Here is a 22,089-nt window from a genome sequence, read left to right as displayed (position 1 = left end):
AAAGCCCACCTCTTCAATGCTGCGTTCGGCACCTAACCCTTACCGTTCAGTGAATCCAGAATGCCCCAATTTGACTGCCCCTATCGGACCGACCGTTCACTTGTCTATTAGATTGTAAGCTTTTGAGCAGGGACTGTCTCTCTTTGTTAAATTGTACAGCGCTGCGTAACCCTAGTAGCGCTCTAGAAATGTTAAGTAGTAGTAGTAGTAAAAAGCCCCCTCAGTTCAGTCTAACTATTTTTATGTTGAGGTCTCTCCTTTCTGTCTTCTCTCTCTTCAGCTTTTGTGCTTCCGATGTTATTTTCAGTTTATTATAGGAGAATATCAATATAAGTTCTTCTTCTATTAATGCAGCATGTGTGGAAAACAGGGTACCTTATCACCTCCAGGTTTTCAGTCTCTCATTTTCTGTGTCGTTGATTCTTTGCGGTCTTTGGTTGCATTTTTCCCCCTCATTATGTACAATTCAAATTCAATTTGCATTAAAATCTATCAAACAAGATCACCTTAGGAGATGTTTTGAATGAAAATGGAGAGATCAAAACTCGGGAACAATTGTTAGGTACTGATAATGCACAATGGAAGGACATATTTGCATATTGTCAATTGCAACATTTTCTTCGATCATTAAATAAAGAACGACTTGTGCAGAATCTGGGAGCTAAGGTGAAACACTTTTTTGAAAAAATTTCCATAACAGATCCTTCCATTTCCAGGTTACATAAGGCGCTGTGGGAGTGTGCAGGGACTAGGAATCTGAAACAATTGAAAGAGCGCTGGGAAAAAGATTTGGGGATTAGTCTAACGACATGGGATATCAATAAGCAGTTGAAAGGAATACCAAGGGTGGTTGGTGGTGCGCAATATAGGGAATGTGCCTTTCGTTTTATCCATCGCGCATATATGTCACAAGTACAACTAGCAAAGTTTGGAGGAACACAGACATCGATATGTAGGCGTTGTGGGAATGCGGAAAACACCTTTTATCATGGCTTTTGGGGCTGTAGGAAAATCAAAGCATTTTGGGGGAAAATATCTAACTACTTATCTACATTATTAGGATACAGGATAGTGGGATCACCCCAGCAGCTGTTGTTGAATATGCCGGGGTCGGTTGGGGAGGGAGCACATCAAGGGACACTCTTATTTTGTAAACTTACCTTACTGGCAAAGAAATGTATCTTGCAGCATTGGACATCTGATACTGGGCCGGAGTTTTGGCATTGGCGAAACCTGGTTCATCAGTTGATGATGTGGGAAGCAAAAGAAGCCAAACGTGGGCCTAAACGGAAAATTGAATTCTTGAAACTTTGGGGTAAATATATAGACTCTTTGTCTCAAAGAGGGAGAAGCTTGGTCCTTAATACACTGTAGGGGATGCAATTGATTAGGTTGGAATCAGACATGAGCGGTGAATCAGGGGGGAGGGGGTGGGGGGGGGGACAAGGAAGAGATATAAAGGGAGCCTAAGGGAGCTACTGAGGTGATGGGTATCATTGGGGCAAAGAATATAGTAGGGGACTACAATTTCTATCAATATTAATGATATTATGGGATGAACATATAAATAATGTCTAAAGGATGGGACACATACTAGTCTCTAGGGAAGACCTGGAGACTTGATTCCATTGTTTAAGTCATTGAAGCATTGGAGACCTATCGACATTACTGAATTGGTGATGACTGATGATTGTCTACAAAATTGATTGATGATTATAAGACTATGCTTCGCAAACAGCGGAAGTGAGAATAATAATGTAAAAGGGGGGGGGGGGGGGGGGGGGGATTGAACACTTGACATGAGTTAATGGTTGCATTGTTTCTGTGTAGGTTCCATGAAACTTGTTTAATTAATAGTTGAAGAATATTAAGAGGGACGGGAAGGGGGGGGAGGAGATAAAATGATAAAAAAATTTGATGACTGTTAGTAACGTACTGATTCAATGATTTACATGTCTTGGGAAACATCTATGTATAATCAGAATGTGGAATGTGAGTTATGTATGAAGAGTCATCAATAAAAACCGTTGAAATATAAAATCTATCAAACAAAAATATGGTTACCTGCTTTCTGCTGTTTTGGGGAACACACAATATTCAGTTTGATTAAATAAAAGTCTACCAATCACACCTGTACATGCAGTGATTTTATTTACTCATCTATATGGTCCCCCCCCCCCCCCCAAGGAAAAGCTGTTTTCTTTCACCTTCTGTGTTCTTCTATACACTAGGAAGCCATTATATTCCTCTGCTGTCCTCCACGGGATCCTTTCTTGCCAATGTGTATCTTTTGGTGTCGCCTGAGGGTTATCTTTAGCTTGAAACCTTTACCACACTCAGCACATACGAAGGGTCTTTCATCACTGTGACTTCTTTGGTGTTGTGCAAGGCTCATTTTGAGCTTGAAACTTTTACCACATTCAGTACATGGAAATGGTCTCTCATCTCGATGGATATTCTGGTGTAATTTGAGGTTTGTCTTCAGTTTAAAGCTTTTATCACATTCAGTACATGAGAATGGTCTTTCATCAGTATGGATGCTCTGGTGTGCTGTGAGATGGGTCCTCTGACTAAAGCACTTACCACACTCCTTACATAAAAATGGTTTCTCACCAGTGTGGATGGTCGAATGGATTTTGAGATTTTTCATGCAGCCGAAGCTTTTCTCACACTTTGTACAGGAGAATGGCCTCTGACCAGTGTGACTTTTCAAATGGTTTTTGAGGTTCTCCATAGATCTATAGCTATTACTACACACAGTACATGAGAATGGTCTGACATTAGTGTGAACGTTCTGGTGTTTCATCAGCGTGTCCTTTACCCTAAATTTTTTATCACACAGAGAACACTGGAACGGCTTCTCGCCAGTGTGAATTTTGTGATGTATTGTCAGTTTTTCCTTTACCCTGAAGCTTTTGCCACATTCGGTACATAAAAATGGCCTCTCCCCAGTATGAATCCTTTGGTGTTTTCTGAGACCAAGCTGGTGCTTAAAGCTTTTCTCGCATTCATTACATGAATACGGTTTATCTTCAGTATGTATTTTCTGGTGTCTTACGAGACTCTGCCTTTGACTAAAATCTTTCCCACACTCAGGACATGAAAACGGTCTCTCCCCCGTGTGGGTCCTCAGGTGGGATATTAAGCATGATTTCTTACGGAACCTTTTTTCACATGCAATGCATAGAAATTGCCCATCTTCTATCTGAGCTAGATGAAGTTGTACTTGCTCTTTATTCACAGTGAAACCATTCTTGCTATTAGCATATGTAACAAGCTTTGCTTCACGGTCGTTTCTCTTTTGTTCTGGCAGTTCTCCCTTCTGACAGGAGGTTTTACCACCGTCTGTACATACAGCTAGACTCCCTTCAGCGTGAGACCACTGCTGTGATTTCAGAATTACAGGGTTTCTGAGGAATAGTTCACACGCATCACATGCACATCTTTGTTCTCTTGGCTGGTTTATCTGCTCTTTCTCCATGCATAGATTATTAACATTTAACTCATTAGCAATGACATTCTTAAGCAAGTCTCTTGTTGGCTTTCTTTGCATTCTTTCTGTGATGTACCGATTCCAGCCATTTTGTCTCCGATTAGAACAAGAATAGGGAGCCTCTTTCTCTCTTGCTGATGACATATTGTTCCCTTCTGGATTCTCACTAAGCTCCAAGTAATATGCCTTTCTATTTGTTTTCTTTGACGTATCCGTTCCTAGGAAAGGTAAAAAAAAAAAAAAAGAACAGGCATAAGTTATAAAGAGGGGCATTTTCGAAAGAAACATCCAAGTTGTAATTTGGACATCCTTGCAAAACAGCGAAATCCAGGGGCGGGGAAACCTGTATTTTTGAAATGATGGATGTCCATCTTTCATTTCGAAAATACCGTCAAAGAAGTCCAAAGCCCTAGATTTGGACATCCTTAGACAAGGACGTTTCTGACTTTCGGCAATTTTCGAAACCAAAGATGTCCATGTCAAAAGCGTCCTAATGCAAGCCATTTGGTCATGGGAGGAGCCAGCATTTGTAGTGCACTGGTCCCCCTGACGTGCCAGGACACCAACCAGGCACCCTAGGGAGCACTGCAGTGGACTTCATAAAATGCTCCCAGGAACCTAGCTCCCTTACCTTGTGTGCTGAGCCCCCCAAAACCCACTACCCACAACTGAACACCACTACCATAGCCCTTATGAGTGAAGGGAGGCACTAGATGTGGGTACAGTGGGTTTGTGGTGGGTTTTGGAGCGCTTGCAGTTTCCCCCACAAATTTAACAGGTGGGGGTGGGGGGGTGGGTATGGACCTGGATCCGCCTGTCTGAAGTGCACTGCAGTACCCACTAAAACTGCTCCTGGGACCTGCATGCACTGTCACGGACCAGAGTATGAAATCTGAGGCTGGCATGACATATTTTTAAAGATGTTTTTTGATGGTGGGAGAGGGTTAGTGACCACTGGGGGAGTAACGGGAGGTCATCCCCGATTCCGTCCGGTGGTCATCTGGTCATTTCGGGCACCCTTTTGTGCCTTATTCGTAATAAAAACAGGTCCGGGTGAAAACATCCAAGTATTCGTCAGGGACGTCCTTGTTTTTTTCAATAATGGGTCAAAGACATCCAAATGTTAGGCATGCCCAAGTGCCGCCTTCGCTACGCCTCTGACACGCCCCCTTGCTGTTGGAGACGTTCAAAATCGGGTTTCAATTATACCGATTTGGACGTCTCTGGGAGAAGGACGTCCATCTTCCGATTTATGTCAAAAGATGGACATCCTTCTCTTTCGAAAATGAGCCTGAAAGCGTGTCTAAAGTTCTTTACATGTGGAGGTTTGTTATAAAACTGTGGGAAGGTAAACAGATGTAAAATGTAGGCGTCTTGTAAGACTCCGGCTACTTTTATGCGATCCGCATGTACCCATTCTCAAGATGTAGTTCGAGTGGAATTGCGATATACAGGCAGAGTACACAATAAGGTAAAATTATGTATCATACCTGATAATTTTCTTTCCATTAATCATAGCTGATCAATCCATAGACTGGTGGGTTGTGTCCATCTACCAGCAGGTGGAGATAGAGAGCAAACTTTTGCCTCCCTATATGTGGTCATGTGCTGCCGGAAACTCCTCAGTATGTCGATATCAAAGCTCCATCCGCAGGACTCAGCACTTAGAGAATTACACCCACGAAGGGACACTCTGCCCAGCTCACCACCGCCGAAACGGGGGAGGGGAATTAACCCAGCTCATCCCCACACAAGTGGGGGAGGGGAATCCGTCCAGCTCATCCCCGTGGAGCGGGGGAGGGACACCACACCCGCCGATGCGGGGGGATCTGGCTTATCCTGCAACCGCAACCGCGGGAGGAGCTGACTGACCCTAACACCGCCGAAGCGGGAGGGGTACAAAGCTGCCCTACAGCCGCACGAAGCGGGAGGGAGTGCCGGCAGAATTTAAATCTCAATCCAGCCCCGTAAAACGGAGGGGAGAGGAATGCAGCAGCTCACTGTAACACAAACTCGTCTCAACTCTTGAAGAATCCAAGTGAAAAAACTTGAACACGAAGTCTTTCTGAAGTAACTGAAGACTAAACTTGAACCTGAAATGCAACCAGAATAAAAACAGTATAGATATCTGGGAGGGGCTATGGATTGATCAGCTATGATTAATGGAAAGAAAATTATCAGGTATGATACATAATTTTACCTTCCATATCATCAAGCTGATCAATCCATAGACTGGTGGGATGTACCGAAGCAGTACTCACCCAGGGCGGGACATTGAAATCCCTGACCTCAACACTGAAGCTCCAAACCGGGCCTTCGCCCGTGCAGCCACAGTCAAGCGGTAATGCTTGGAGAATGTATGAGCCGAAGCCCAAGTTGCCGCCTTGCATATCTCTTCCAAGGAGACGGACCCGGCCTCTGCCATCGAGGCCGCCTGAGCTCTAGTGGAGTGAGCCTTCAGCTGGATAGGCGGCACCTTCCCCGCGGCCACATAAGCCGCTGCAATGGCTTCCTTGACCCATCTTGCCACTGTAGGCTTAGCAGCCTGCAGACCCTTACGAGGACATGCAAACAGGACAAACAGATGATCCGATTTCCGGAAATCATTGGTCACTTCCAAGTATCTGATGATGACTCGTCTCACATCCAGAAATTTAAGAGCAGAGTACTCCTCTGGGTAGTCCTCCCTACGAAAGGAAGGGAGACAGAGCTGCTGATTCACATGGAAGCGAGAAACAATCTTGGGCAGGAAGGAAGGCACTGTGCGAATAGTCACTCCTGCCTCAGTGAACTGCAGAAAGGGCTCTCGACATGAGAGTGCCTGGAGCTCGGAAACTCTTCTGGCTGAAGTGATAGCCACCAAAAAGACTGCTTTCAACGTCAGGTCTTTCAGAGATGCCCTCGACAAGGGTTCAAAAGGCGGCTTCTGCAATGCTCTTAGCACCAGGTTGAGATTCCACGCAGGCACCACTGAGTGCAGAGGAGGGCGCAGGTGATTAACTCCCTTGAGAAAGCGCACCACATCTGGCTGCGAAGCCAGGGAAGCACCCTTCAGGCGGCCCCTGAAGCAAGCCAGCGCCGCTACCTGGACTTTAAGGGAACTGAGCGACAGGCCTTTCTCCAGACCTTCTTGCAGGAACGCCAACACTGAAGAAATTGGAGCAGTGAAGGGAGAAAGTGAGCCTGCTTCACACCACGCTGCAAAGATACGCCAAACCCTGGCGTAAGCAGTAGAAGTAGAGCGCTTCCTCGCTCTCAGCATAGTGGCGATGACCTTGTCTGAGAAGCCCTTCTTTCTCAGACGCTGCCGCTCAATAGCCAGGCCGTAAGACCAAAGGGGGAGGGATCCTCCATCACCACGGGACCCTGATGTAACAGGCCCTGCTCCACTGGCAGCCGCAGAGGATCGTCGACTGAGAGCCTGATCAAGTCCGCATACCAGGGACGTCTGGGCCAATCCGGACCCACCAGGATTACCCTGCCGGGATGCTTTGCCACCCGGTCTAGCACCCTGCCCAACATGGGCCAGGGCGGGAACACATAGAGAAGCTCTTGAGTCGGCCACTGTTGGAGAAGAGCATCTACTCCCAGGGATCGAGGGTCCCGTCCTCTGCTGAAAAAGCGCGGCACTTGGCAATTGGCTGATGACGCCATCAGATCTAGGCTCGGCTGGCCCCAGCGCTTCGTGATGTCCAAGAACGCCTGAGCAGATAGCTGCCACTCTCCGGGCTCCAAGGTATGGCGACTGAGAAAGTCCGCCTTGACATTCATGACTCCGGCAATGTGGGCCGCTGACAGCTGCTCCAGGTTCGCTTCCGCCCACTGGTATAGATTCATAGCCTCCTTGGCTAGAGGGGCGCTCTTGGTACCTCCCTGGCGGTTGACATAGGCCACAGCCGTGGCATTGTCCGACAGGACCCGTACCGGCTTCAACACCAGTACCGGGATGAACTCCAAAAGCGCCAACCGAATGGCTCTGAGTTCCAGGAGGTTGATAGACCACTTTGCCTCTGCAGGAGACCAGAGCCCCTGCGCTGTCCTTCCCAAGCAGTGGGCTCCCCAGCCCGACAAAGAGGCGTCTGTCGTGACGACAATCCACTCCGGGGTCACCAGAGGCATTCCTGCAGACAACTTGTCTGTCTGCATCCACCAGCTCAGCGCCTTGCGCACTGCTGGGTCCAAGGGAAGGCGCACAGCATAATCCTCCGACATCGGAGTCCAGCGCTGCAGCAGAGATTGTTGTAGTGGTCTCATATGAGCCCTGGCCCAGGGCACTACTTCCATCATGGCCGTCATAGAGCCCAACAGCTGCACATAGTCCCAAGCCCGAAGAGGAGAGGCTACTAGGAACTGGTCCACCTGAGCCTGAAGCTTGACAATCCGATTGTCTGGCAGGAACACTCTGCCCACTTGGGTGTCGAATCGAACTCCCAGATACTCCAGGGACTGAGTCGGGCGCAGCTGGCTTTTCTCCCAGTTGATGATCCATCCCAGGGAGCTCAAAAGAGCAACTACCCGGTCCACAGCTTTGCCGCACTCTGCATAAGAGGGGGCTCGGATCAACCAGTCGTCCAGATAAGGATGGACTTGTACTCCTTCCTTTCGCAGGAAGGCCGCGATGACCACCATTACTTTGGAAAAGGTCCGCGGAGCAGTAGCCAACCCGAACGGGAGGGCTCTGAACTGGAAGTGTCGGCCCAGGACTGCAAAACGCAGAAAGCGTTGATGAGGAGGCCAGATGGGAATATGCAAGTACGCTTCCTTGATGTCCAAGGATGCCAGGTACTCCCCTGCCTTCACTGCCGCTATAACAGAGCGGAGTGTCTCCATGCGAAAGTGCCGCACTTTCAAGGCCCGATTGACCCCTTTGAGGTCGAGGATAGGCCGGACAGAACCTCCTTTCTTTGGTACCACAAAGCAAATGGAGTAACGCCCCTTGCCAAGCTGACTTTCTGGCACCGGAACGACCGCACCCAGGCGGATTAGATTGTCCAAGGTCTGCTGCACTGCCACAGCTTTGACCGGAGACTTGCAGGGAGAGAGTACAAACCCGTCTCTTAAGGGTCGGCAGAACTCTAGCTTGTAGCCGTCTCTGATGACTTCCAGCACCCAAGCGTCTGAAGTTATTGTGGTCCACTCGCCCAGAAACGAGGACAGCCGTCCTCCAATCTGCACTGGGGCGTGGACCAAGGCCCCGTCATTGGGTACGAGACCCTGGGGGAGGACCGGAGGGAGCACCTCCGGGACGGCGGTCTCTGCGAAAGGAATGCTGCTTGGGGGAGAAATTCCTCTTAAAGGAAGAGGGGGCAGAGGAACCCAACCTGCCCGGGCGGTACCGACGGGCTTCCTGAAACCGTCCTCTGGAGGTACCGGGACGAGTACTAGCCCGAGCCCTGACCTCTGGTAACTTCTTGCCCTTAGACGTGCCGAGATCGGTCATGATTTTATCCAGCTCGACCCCAAAGAGCAGCTTGCCTTTAAAAGGCAATCTAGCCAGGCGGGATTTAGAGGCGTGGTCAGCAGACCAATGTTTCAGCCAAAGCCACCGCCGCGCAGAGATTGTCTGAGCCATGCCTTTAGCTGAGGCCCTCAAGACATCATACAGCAAGTCTGCCAAATAGGCTAAGCCCGATTCCAGGGCCGGCCAATCAGCCCTCAAGGAATGATCCGAGGGGGAAGCCTGCTGCACCATAGTCAGGCACGCCCTGGCCACATAGGAGCCGCAAACTGAGGCCTGCAAACTTAAAGCAGCCGCCTCAAAGGACGACCTTAAGGCCGCCTCCAATCTTCTGTCTTGGGCGTCCTTTAGGGCCGTGCCACCTTCCACCGGCAATGCCGTTTTCTTAGTCACCGCAGTGATTAAAGAATCCACGGTAGGTCACAGATAGGCCTCACGTTCACTTTCAGTCAAAGGATAGAGGCGGGACATAGCCCTAGCCACTTTAAGGCTCGCTTCAGGGACATCCCATTGAGCCGAAATTAAGGTGTGCATGGCATCATGCACGTGGAAGGTTCTAGGCGGGCGCTTCGTCCCCAGCATAATGGCAGAGCCAACAGGGGCTGAGGGAGAGACGTCCTCCGGAGAGGAAATCTTCAAAGTGTCCATGGCCTGTAACAACAGGTTGGGCAAATCCTCTGAGCTAAAAAGCCGCGCTGCAGAGGGGTCATCCGCTCCATCCGAGCGGGGATCCGTCTCCTCCAAGGAATCCGCAAAGGACCGTTGGGAGAACTCAGATACGCTGCCCTCATCTACATCGGAGGAGACAAGTCCTCCAAGGCCTGGGAATCAACCCGAGGGCGTTTACCTCTGGAAACCTCAACCTCTTTACCAGACGAGGGAGCAGGGGCAGCGTTTTGCATAAGGAAGGCCTGATGCAGCAGCAAAACAAACTCGGGGGAGAAACCCCCCAGACTGTGCACTTCCGCAGCCTGGGCTACAGCCCTAGACGCACCCTCAACCGGCGCTCGCAAGAGCGGGGGAGAGACATGCTGCGCAGCCAAAATGGCGTCCGGCGCGACACTCTGCGAAGGAGCCGCGCGGGAAGAACGGCGCTTAACTTTAGCCGCTTTTGTGCCGTCGCCCAAATTAAGGGCGTTCATGGCATTAATGTCTCCAACCTCAAGGGCGGCCCAAGAAGAAGCCGTCCGAGCCGCGTGGCCGGCCAAGATGGCGGAGGCGAGGAGCGGGGGATGGGTGTTTATGGCGGGAAAAACCGCCACGCTGGAGGAAGGACCGGGACATTCATCGGTCACGAAACTGTCACCCAACAAGGGCGAATCAGGCTTTAAGACCCCCACATCCCCTCTAGAAGCGCTCAAGCGATCCGGGGAGCGACTCTTTGCGCCCTCGCCCTCCGACGCCATATGCCACGAGGAGAAGAATCGGGGAACCCCCTGCCCGCTATAAAAAGGTAAAAATTACCTGCTTGCCGCTCCGAGCTGTAACGACCTGGTGTCCCAGTGAGTAGCTGCAATAAACGTTTAAATAAACGCCTTTAAGGACGTTCAAAATTTTTTTTTTTTTTACGGAGCCAGCGGGAGGGGGGAGAAAAGAAGGGACCTGGCGCCACCAGGTTTGCACTTGCTCAAGAAGAGCCCTCAACCCCAGGCACTCAACAAAACCTAAGAATTAGGCTTGGAGGCCTAGCCAGAGCTGCTGCTGTGTGTGACCACCACCTGCTGAGATAGAGAACATACTGAGGAGTTTCCGGCAGCACATGACCACATATAGGGAGGCAAAAGTTTGCTCTCTATCTCCACCTGCTGGTAGATGGACACAACCCACCAGTCTATGGATTGATCAGCTTGATGATATGGAAAATACAATACAATATATATACAGCTATCTACCCACAAAGGATCCACTTGGAAAAGTACACACAAATATATTACTAACCCGAACTATACCGAATCAATAATTTAGTCAGAAGACTTGATCAAATATGTAGAAAACAGATGCTTTCAACAATTTACAAAATCTAGAAGAAAAAAAACCATTCTCAACTCCAAAGGAAGAGAATTCCAGCATTGTACTGAACAATATACAAAACTGGAGCTATGATAAGATTTATATCTCACGCTTTTTTTTTTTTTTACAGACGGATATTGCAATAAACAACGATCCTTTGATCTAAGTGAACGAACTGATGTTCCTATCGTGAACAGTTCTGGAATAAATAAAGCCATAAAACATTTACACCTTCTCCTAAGCAAGTGTAAACTTGCATCACACTGGGGGAGGGGAGGCGGAGAGGAGTCATTGTAGGAGCATATTTTACAGATGTACAGTGGGGGAAATAAGTATTTGATCCCTTGCTGATTTTGTAAGTTTGCCCACTGACAAAGACATGAGCAGCCCATAATTGAAGGGTAGGTTATTGGTAACAGTGAGAGATAGCACATCACAAATTAAATCCGGAAAATCACATTGTGGAAAGTATATGAATTTATTTGCATTCTGCAGAGGGAAATAAGTATTTAATCCCTCTGGCAAACAAGACCTAATACTTGGTGGCAAAACCCTTGTTGGCAAGCACAGCGGTCAGACGTCTTCTGTAGTTGATGATGAGGTTTGCACACATGTCAGGAGGAATTTTGGTCCACTCCTCTTTGCAGATCATCTCTAAATCATTAAGAGTTCTGGGCTGTCGCTTGGCAACTCGCATCTTCAGCTCCCTCCATAAGTTTTCAATGGGATTAAGGTCTGGTGACTGGCTAGGCCACTCCATGACCCTAATGTGCTTCTTCCTGAGCCACTCCTTTGTTGCCTTGGCTGTATGTTTTGGGTCATTGTCGTGCTGGAAGACCCAGCCACGACCCATTTTTAAGGCCCTGGCGGAGGGAAGGAGGTTGTCACTCAGAATTGTACGGTACATGGCCCCATCCATTCTCCCATTGATGCGGTGAAGTAGTCCTGTGCCCTTAGCAGAGAAACACCCCCAAAACATAACATTTCCACCTCCATGCTTGACAGTGGGGACGGTGTTCTTTGGGTCATAGGCAGCATTTCTCTTCCTCCAAACACGGCGAGTTGAGTTCATGCCAAAGAGCTCAATTTTTGTCTCATCTGACCACAGCACCTTCTCCCAATCACTCTCGGCATCATCCAGGTGTTCACTGGCAAACTTCAGACGGGCCGTCACATGTGCCTTCCGGAGCAGGGGGACCTTGCGGGCACTGCAGGATTGCAATCCGTTATGTCGTAATGTGTTACCAATGGTTTTCGTGGTGACAGTGGTCCCAGCTGCCTTGAGATCATTGACAAGTTCCCCCCTTGTAGTTGTAGGCTGATTTCTAACCTTCCTCATGATCAAGGATACCCCACGAGGTGAGATTTTGCGTGGAGCCCCAGATCTTTGTCGATTGACAGTCATTTTGTACTTCTTCCATTTTCTTACTATGGCACCAACAGTTGTCTCCTTCTCGCCCAGCGTCTTACTGATGGTTTTGTAGCCCATTCCAGCCTTGTGCAGGTGTATGATCTTGTCCCTGACATCCTTAGACAGCTCCTTGCTCTTGGCCATTTTGTAGAGGTTAGAGTCTGACTGATTCACTGAGTCTGTGGACAGGTGTCTTTCATACAGGTGACCATTGCCGACAGCTGTCTGTCATGCAGGTAACGAGTTGATTTGGAGCATCTACCTGGTCTGTAGGGGCCAGATCTCTTACTGGTTGGTGGGGGATCAAATACTTATTTCCCTCTGCAGAATGCAAATAAATTCATATACTTTCCACAATGTGATTTTCCGGATTTAATTTGTGATGTGCTATCTCTCACTGTTACCAATAACCTACCCTTCAATTATGGGCTGCTCATGTCTTTGTCAGTGGGCAAACTTACAAAATCAGCAAGGGATCAAATACTTATTTCCCCCACTGTACATAAGTTGCACCTTTTTGGGCATTATGCATAGGCACCCTATTATGAAATTACCCCCACAATGACAAGTCCCAAGAGAGTAACGGTCTCTTATGCAGCTGGAAGTCCTATTCACCAGTATACGAAGGGGGGAGGGGGAGGGGATTTAGTATATTGCCTTTCTGTGGTTACAATCAAAGTGGTTTACATATTATACACACGTACTTATTTTGCACCTGGGGGAAATGGGAGGGTTAAGTGACATGCCCAGAGTCAGAAGGAGCAGAACTGAGAATGAACCCGGTTCTCAGGCCGCTGCATTAACCACTAGGCGCCTCCTCCACTCCCAGGTAATAATGGAGAGAATTCCCACTGGGGAATATGTGGGAAAAAACCCGTATCGTCTCAGTCAGAAGAAGTTATGCTTCTGGGTGGCTATGTTTGCATAAGGACATCCTGTGAAACTGGTGGCTGGAGAGAAACCCTGTGAATGATGAAAGATTTCCAGAGGAGCTTGTGAAGGGGTCTCTGCAGTTCCCAGTTGCTCATTCCACTCTTCATCTCTGCAAATCCCTCTTAGTTCTGGACTCACCTGAGCAGCTACTTTTCCCAGTTTCTCTTTCCTCTGATTCCGGCTCATCCCTGATGTACGGCTCTTCCCCTCGTTCAATGTGGGATATGATATCAGGGGTGACAGTCAGAGAGCCTGTTCCTGGGGTAAGAACAACACATTATAGTTCCCTAATGACCCAGCCCTGTGTGACATCCAGTCTCCCTTCACTGTAACCCCCACTTAACTCATCCCCTTTGACATCCATTCTACCATCACTAACCCCCACTGACTCAATGCTATGTGACATCTATTCTCCCCTCACTATAACCTCACTGACTCAGGCCCGTGTGACATCCATTCTCCCCTCACTAAAACCCTGACACAGCCCCTTGTGACATCCATTCTCCCCTCACTAAAACCCTGACACAGCCCCTTGTGACATCCATTCTCCCCTCACTAAAACCCTGACACAGTCCCTTGTGACATCGATTCTCCTCACTATAACCCCCACTGACACAGTCCCATGTGGCATCCATTTTTCCTCTATAACCCCACTGACAGCTCTGTGTGACATCCATTTGCTGTCTGTATAATCAGCTGGTACAGGAATACTTTTTACTTCCCTGGTCATTTTGCACCTGTTGCAAGTTTAGAGCTGGCAGGAAGCATTGTGAATCCTCTCTCACTTTTTTTTTACTAGGATTATACCAGAAATTACTCACACTCAGAATTATTTTTTCTCATAATGGCCCAGGACTACTAAAAAAAAAAAAAAAAAAAAGTTAAAATTATTCCTTACCCACTGAGAGCAGAGTCTGATAATTCTCCTTCATTACATCCCTATAAAGCTCTTTCTGCCATTCTTCTAAATCCTTCCATTCTTCCTGAGAGAAATAGATAACGATGTCCTCAAAGATTACTGGGATCTGAAAAACAAACCCTTCCGCACTCAGAATCTTCTACATAACGTCCATCAGGAGGCCTCTCGCCACTGGAGCTCAGCAAGATGGGTTGGGGGGGGGGGTCTGGCTGTATATAATTCACAGAACAGGATTAGAGCTAACGGAGGAACGGAGAGTCTGGGGTGATATTATACAGACATTCAAATATTTAAAAGGTATTCATCTACAAACAAACCTTTTCCAGAGACAGGAAGGTGGTAGAACTAGAGAACATGAACCGAGGTTGCAGGGAGGCTGACTCAGGAATGATGTCAGGAAGTACTTTTTCATGGAGAGAGTGGTAAATGCCTGGTATGCCCTCCTGCGAGAGGTGAATCTAACATGGAATCATTCACAAGGGGAAAAAGTGCCATGGACTATTTTATTTTGGAAATAAATAGATAGCTGAAAAGTGGGAACTTTGTTCTTGAGTCACACGAAAGTGATTTGTTTGAGACGGCAAAGATTGGATGCTGTTATTTTTTTTCCCCTTTCCAGTAAAAGTACTGAGTTGTACTGGTAAGCCCCAGGCCTGCACCCTATCCCATCCTTTTGTGTGCTGGAGACCCTGTGGGAATGGTGTCAGGTGACAGGACAGTGATTGGGCCGGGGTTACACCTACTATTGAAAGTCCTGAGGCTAGCACCATTCTTTTGTACCATGGTGGCTGATCTGCCATACCCAGAGATTTGGTCATGTGTTTCCCCCTTCACCTGCTTGCTCACAAGTTGCTTTCAGGCAACCATCATGTGACCTACCCCCTCCCCAAAATGTTTATTTATCTTTCTGCCCCATTTTCTTAGTCTCAACTGCATTTTTTGGTACCTAAAGATCTTTTCTCTCTCTCTCCACACAATTCACAGAGTAATTGCTTGAGACTGGCTTCCATATTTCACTGCATTAGTGTTTCTGTGCTGCAGTTGCTAGAATCCCCTCTCCCACAGAAATGCACCAGACCGTTGGGGGGGGGGGGGGGGGGGAAGGAATTTCTTTTTCTGGTACTCATTGGCTGAAATGGCCTATTTTATAACTCAATGTGTCTTTTCCCCAGTTTCTCTAGAATGCTAAATTTCAATCTGTTCCACTACATTTTTGGAGAAGTATTTTACCCAGAAACAGCCATTCTTGACCTCTTATGTACAAGTTATTGCCAACATCCATTGAGCTGGAAAGAATAAAGAGAGGATGCACCAGAACATCATGCCTGCAACCCTATTTTATCTAAAAGAGAACATTAATAACTCAATGTAAAATATCCTAAGACCCAGGGCAAAGTTTCTGTCCTGGACTTGTCTTCCACACAGATTTTGCATGTTGATAAAAAGCTGGATTTTATTGGCTGATGTGACATTTCCAGTGCATAATTCTCTTCTATGCAGTATCATCATGCATTTGGTCATAAATATTTAGAGGTAACAAAACTTAGATAGTATGCTTTTAAATATTTAATCAGAAAATTCTAATTTTAGTGGAGTGCTACAGTTTTCAAACACCCTCTCTCTTCTCCACAAATGCTACTACTAATCATTTATATGGCGCCACTAGATGCAACACTGTACTTTCTCTGTCCCTAAAGGCCTCACGATCAAAGTTGATGTACCTGGGGGGCAATGGAGGGTTAAGAGACTTGCTGTCTAGGATCACAAGGAGCTATAGTGGGAACCAAATGCACGTCACCAGGATCAAAGGCCGCTGCACTAACCATCAGGCTACTCCTCCATAGTTTACCATAGGTACCAAGGGAAACATTTTACCCTACCAACATCTGGTAACCACTTTATATCAAAGACCATAATGACTGTGCAGCCATCCAGGGTTGAAAGCACTCTAGAGAGCGCAGCAAATTACGAACAATCTCCTACCTGAGTAGAAGTTCCTGCAGGCATTTTCCTCTCCGCTTTGCAAGATTAGAACCTTCCTTATGTGAAGAGCTGAACGTTTGCCTTTTGCAATGCTGGGTGGGGAAATAGCAAGCAGAGGTGCGAGTCTACTCTCGTGTCTTCCCTTGTTTCCTACTGGCTGTGATGTCATCAGTCTGCGCTCAGCGTAAAGCTCCGCCCTACAAATGTTGTTAATAGTCTGCTCCAAGGGAGATTTAATAAGCCTCCTGTTCTTGGCGCCGCCAGTCCTTTTTGACGTCATCACTCAGTCGAAAGCAAGCGTCACCTATTCTGTGATGTCATTAGACTGAGCCCAAAACAGAAAGAAGACTAAATCCCTCCCTGCTCTGCTAGAGATTAGAGAAGCTATTGGGTTCTTTTTTTTTTTTCATTCCCCCAATCTTTTAATTTGTCAGATTGATAACTGTAAAAGAAAAACAGGCTCTTCCAATCCAGCCCCAAATTTCCGTTTCTGCTTTTCTCCCGTTCTCAGCTTTGCAAGAGACGAACACTTACATAGTAACATAGTAGATGAGGGCAGAGAAAGACCTGCATGGTGGACAGGTCCATCCAGTCTGTCCAACAAGATAAACTCATATGTGCTACTTTTTGTGTATTCCTTACCTTGATTTGTATCTGTCATTTTCAGGGCACAGACCGTAGAGGTCTGCCCAGCACTAGCCCCGCCGCCTCCCAACCACCGGCTCTGCCACCTAATCTCAGCTAAGCTTCTGAGGATCCATTCCCTCGGAACAGGAGACGAACACTTGCAGCTTCCTCAGCAGCCAAAGAGCTGTATTATGTTTAATCTGGCAAATCAGCAAAAACAGAGAGGAAAATGCCTGCAGGACCTCCTGCCCATTTGCTGTTTTCTCTCTCTCCTTTCAGCAGGGCTGGTGCTAGGGTCTCTGGCACCCCCCGTCTAGCATCTCCTTTCTCTCTTCTCCCTTGCCCCCCTTTTCAACCCTGTGCCTTAAAAGGTGAAGTACAAAAGTTGTTTTTTTACTCCACAGCTTTTAATTTCTTTGAAAGTTTACCATATGTAGATATTAAGCTACCAGACGCACACAGCACTGAACACCTGATACAAAGAGACAGTCCCTGCTCAAAAGAGCTTACAATCTAAGTAATACAGACAAACAAGACAGTTACGGGTGAGGGAAGCAATGAGTGAGAAGGGACAATGGGAGGGCAATTGTGGCTAGGAGCTAAAAGCAGCAGTGAAAAGGTGGGTTTTCAGCATAGTTGAATATCACTAAAACTGCTTAAAAATTATTGTATCTGGTGGAACCCGCACTAATAAAGGCTGTATTTTGTGCTCATTTTTCTACTGTTCTATACAATACTGTAATATATGGCCAAATTTCAGTGAGGATATCCTGTTTACTGATGGGTTCATCTTAACTGTTGTAATCTGCCTGGTGGTATAAAGATTGGAAATAAAATTAAACTGTCATTGGACCACGTGAAATCACATCGTCACCTAATCTCTTTTGTACACATGGATTATACTTTTTGAGCATGTTTCAGAGACAAGTGGTTTTCAGAAGGCAAAATAATAAAAAATATTTTCCTTCATGCAGATCTCTCATTTGCTTAAACATAACTAAATGGACTATAAGCCCCTAATGCAGTCCATCGGTTTTCTTATATTTTGTCCTTGCGATGACTTATATTGTGCCAAAAGCTGCCCCGCCACCGCAGTAATGCCGCCATCCCCCTCCCACATACTACAACCCTCCCAAGAACACCTACCTTGATCCTTAAAGGCCACCCTGGTGGTGGAGTGGCATCTACAGCTGTGGTGGCAGGAAAGAATCCCACTCTTTCCTGCCCTCTGCTGCTCCTCCGTCTCTGCTTTGCTGTTCTGTTCTGTGGGTGGTGCCGCCGGGTTTTCAAAATGGCTGCTGAGATTTCAAGCTCAGCAACCATTTTTAAAATAAAGCTGCTCTGCCCGCTGCACAGAAGAGCAAACGGAGATGGAGGAGCAGCAGAGGGCAGGGAAGAGTGGGATTCTTTCCTGCCCCCGCAGAAGCCACTACACCAGGGCAGCCTTCAAGGATCAAGGTAGGTTGTCTTGGGACAGCTGTAGTGTAGAACAGGGTAAGCATGGCAGTTTCTGGCGCCCCCTGCCATGCATACCCTGCTTACTGCATTCCACCAGCCCTGTCTTTTACATTCAGCTTTCTTCTATTCATGTGCAACATTCCCACTCCTCTTCCATCCTAATAATCACTGACAAGAATTTATCTTACAGTTAATGTACTGCTGGCAAGTTCTCAGGGTGCTGCGGCCCCAGCTTGGTGGTCTTCCCTCTCTCACCACTGGCAGGAGGTGAGCAGCATTTCCTGCCCCATTTGCTACCACCTCATCTAGCTTCATTCTGAAATTTTAACACATGGCACCCTGTAATCTACTGGGACTGATGAGCACTTAGTATTCAAAGGGCAGAGTGAAGCCAGCAGAGGAAGAAACAGAATGAAGTGCTGCTTTCCTCCTGCCAGCCAGGGGGGGCAGGGACATAGAATCCCTCAGAGTGGGGGCAAGAGGAAAATTGCCCCAAACACTGCCTTAACACATCAGCACCATCAATTAGGTCTGATTTCAGGGATGCCACAGCTCAATATCTCACCTTCTGCCTAACACCACTCTAGCTGCGGCAGGCAGTCCTGCCAAGCAGACCACTGGAATGTAGGAGTAGCCTAATAGTTAGAGCAGTGGGCTGAGAACCAGGAATGCCCAATTCAAATCCCACTGCAGCTCCTTGTGATTATGGGCAGGTCGCTTCATCCTCCATTCCCTTGATTACAGACTTACTGTTTGATATTCATCTGGACATCTACTACTACTTGACATTTCTAAAGCACTACTAGGGTTACGCAGCGCTGTACAATTTAACATAGAAGGCCAGTCTCTGCTCAAAGGAGCTTACAATCTAAAGGACAAATGTACATCTCTGGCTTCTACCTGAATATGTCCTGCAGACTGTGCCATACCTGAATAGTGCCCCTGAATATCCAGGGAGACTATCCATTTAATACCGGGCGGAGTCAGGGTGGACCTGGAAGATATCCGGGCCTTACAGGTATAGTCAAGGAGGTTTAATTACAGGAGCTGGCATGAACCTATCAGGCTCATTATCTGGGCTGAAGGCAGTGGGCAGAGCTTGCTGCCATATTGGCCAGAACAAAACAATTGCTATCACTATTGAAAACAATAGAGAACTTGAAGTCTTTTAAACATCCTAGATTTTGCATTCCCTCTGTTAGGCCAGCCACTATTATACTAAACTGAGTTTAACTCTTAAAATGGTTTATAATCTCAAACTGTATAACTCTTTAACTATATTCCTATAATAAACCCATTCTTTAAGAAACATTAAAACCACATTGTCACATAAAATACAGATCACAAGGAGAAGCAGCAGTGGGGTTTGAACCGAGCACCTCTGGATGTCAAGAGCAGTGCTGTAACCATTATGCCACTCCATGTGTCTGTCTTGGGTAAATGAGACCGTTGCCATTGGGTCCTAGCAAGTCCAATTATTACTTATTGTTTTCCTGCCTGCTCTATTATGGGATAGTAACATAGTAGATGATGGCAGAAAAAGACCTGCACGGTCCATCCAGTCTGCTCAACATGATAAACTCATATGTGCTACTTTTTGTGTATACCTTACCTTGATTTGTACCTGTCCTTTTCAGGGCACAGACCTTATAAGTCTGCCCAGCACTATCCCCGCCTCCCGCCACCGGCTCTGCCACCCAATCTCGGCTAAGCTCCTTAGGATCTATTCCTTCTGAACAGGATTCCTTTATGTTTGTCCCACGCATGTTTGAATTCCGTTACCGTTTTCATTTCCACCACCTCCCGCGGGAGGGCATTCCAAGCATCCACTACTCTCTCTGTGAAAAAATACTTCCTGACATTTTTCTTGAGTCTACCCGGAAGGATCTTGAGAGAGATCCTCACAACTGGTTTACTGATATATATATCCCCCTTTTTACATTGAAGTCTGTAATAGATGACACCACAAGATATTTTAATATTGACGTTTTTTATAGAACACTGCTACTATGTGTTTATATACAATAAATGATTGGTGTATACAAGAACTTATTAGCAGTTCATACTGGTCTCTGACACCTTTCCCTCTTTTAAGGTAATATCCCCCCCCCCCCCCCAATATTTTATTCATAATTTATTATGTTCTTTACATATTGAGTGTATCATTCTTATTGTACGTGTCCATTCTTTTATAGAGAGCTTTTATATTGTTATTCTGAGTTTGTTATATTTAGTTTTGCTTTATACATGTAACTTTAATTATATTATATAGTTACAGGTGTGATACATGTCCTAACAACAAGAGTTGATTTCACCCCGATGCAGGCAGTCTGCTATCAAAACATGTCAGGCAGTTATCAAAACAACTAAATGGCAGGACAACTGCTTTCCCAATAAATCTTTATTTTTTACATGGTTCAGTGAGCTGCTTCTTTTCTGGAGCCTGTATTTTTCTACGCTTCCTTCCTTGGATCCATTCCTATGCTTACAGGTGGATACTCACTCATTCCTTCTGCTCCTCAGACTGCACGTCCAAGTTATATGATAGAACTGGATTCCGGATGCTTACTTTTATACTTCAACACTTTGTGTGTGGCTGGATCTGCTGACGCTGTTAAATAGTCCTGGAGGCCTGTGATGGTGGCACATGTATAATCTATTGTTCCGAGGCAAAATCCTCCTTTGAGCCAGGCTTGTACAGTCTCAGCATACGCTTGTTCATGTAGACTCTCATGAGCACGGAGTTTTCTCGTTTGTACATCCATTTTTTCAAAGAGGCCCGTCAACAACTCCAAAGTTATTTATCTTATTCTCTGAAGTAAGAACACTTTTCAGGAGCAGTTTTAAGCTCCTGTAATACTCTGCTGGAGTTTTCTCTTACTTTATGCTGGAGTGTTGTTCCTTTCTCTACTTCCAGAAATTTACATACAACTTCCCGCTCAAGTTCCTTGATGTCACTATCATCAGTCAGAGAGATGATTTCAGTTTTCCTCCTAGAAAGGTTGCTTTAGCACACCTATACAGGCCAGAAGTCATCCTGAAAAGCTTTTTAATAAACAGAGTTGCTTCACCAAAGTATCTACAACCACCAAGTGTGATGTTACCTCTCCCATATGAATCCCTCTTCTGCCTTTTTAAATGTGATCAGTGGCTAAAGCTCCTGCCACAATGTGGACACACAAATGGTTTCTCATTGGGGGAGGGGGGGCAACATCACCAAATATTAGTTTTGTGCACAAGCCTAGAGCCCAAATGTCTAGGAGAGTCCTGTCAGTTGATCTCCAGACTCAGGAGACTAAGGCTGCCAACTGTCTGGATTTTCTTCAAGACTCTACAGACATTTCCATTACTGTCCATAAACCAGAAGGATGGCTAAAGTATCTAAAGAAATTCCAGAGTTGAGAACTCTCCAGTGCTCCCCCTGAACCTACCCTGCCTGCTTCCAGTGTAACTAGCAGCACCAGTAAGCCACTCAGCTTCCTAGTAACATCAACCAGTCTCATACAGTAGGAATTCTGAGTCACAGAGAGTGTGGATGGGATCCAGCCTATGGGAAAGCACTGGGAGCAGGAGAACAGGATGGCAGCTCTATTCACAGAAAGGAGGGGGGGGGAGTCTGATACACATCCTGTACTGTGCAAGTGAAGCTTCTAAAAGGGTAGGGTGACAAAGCTTTGCAAGGGGCCCTAGGCTGACCTTGGAAAGAGCCAGTGGCGCTACTGAGTGTCCAGAGAAGGAGGGTGCTGAGAAGGAATAGGAATGGAAGAGAGATAGGGGGTAGCGAAAGGGGAATGCTG

The 22,089-nt window shown here is 46.8% G+C and overlaps 1 protein-coding gene and 1 pseudogene across 1 annotated transcript in view; one reads left to right on the top strand and one right to left on the bottom strand.

Annotated features, from left to right (window-relative positions):
• Nucleotides 1-16,396, bottom strand: part of LOC115460042 (zinc finger protein 84-like) — a 99,188-nt gene extending 82,792 nt beyond the window's left edge. The window contains exons 1-3 of the mRNA XM_030189898.1: nucleotides 16,208-16,396; nucleotides 14,204-14,330; nucleotides 13,444-13,563 (exon numbers count right to left, since the gene is read on the bottom strand). Of these exons, the coding sequence (XP_030045758.1) occupies nucleotides 13,444-13,563; nucleotides 14,204-14,330; nucleotides 16,208-16,231 (271 nt within the window). The 5' untranslated portion in view covers nucleotides 16,232-16,396. The remainder of the gene's footprint in view (nucleotides 1-13,443; nucleotides 13,564-14,203; nucleotides 14,331-16,207) is intronic.
• The window catches only part of LOC115465113, a 500,577-nt pseudogene that overhangs the window by 354,751 nt on the left and 123,737 nt on the right, over nucleotides 1-22,089 (top strand).

This window comes from Microcaecilia unicolor, chromosome 1, assembly GCF_901765095.1.
Source record: "Microcaecilia unicolor chromosome 1, aMicUni1.1, whole genome shotgun sequence".
Lineage (NCBI taxonomy): Eukaryota > Metazoa > Chordata > Amphibia > Gymnophiona > Siphonopidae > Microcaecilia > Microcaecilia unicolor.
This window is presented reverse-complemented; position numbering and strand designations above follow the sequence as displayed.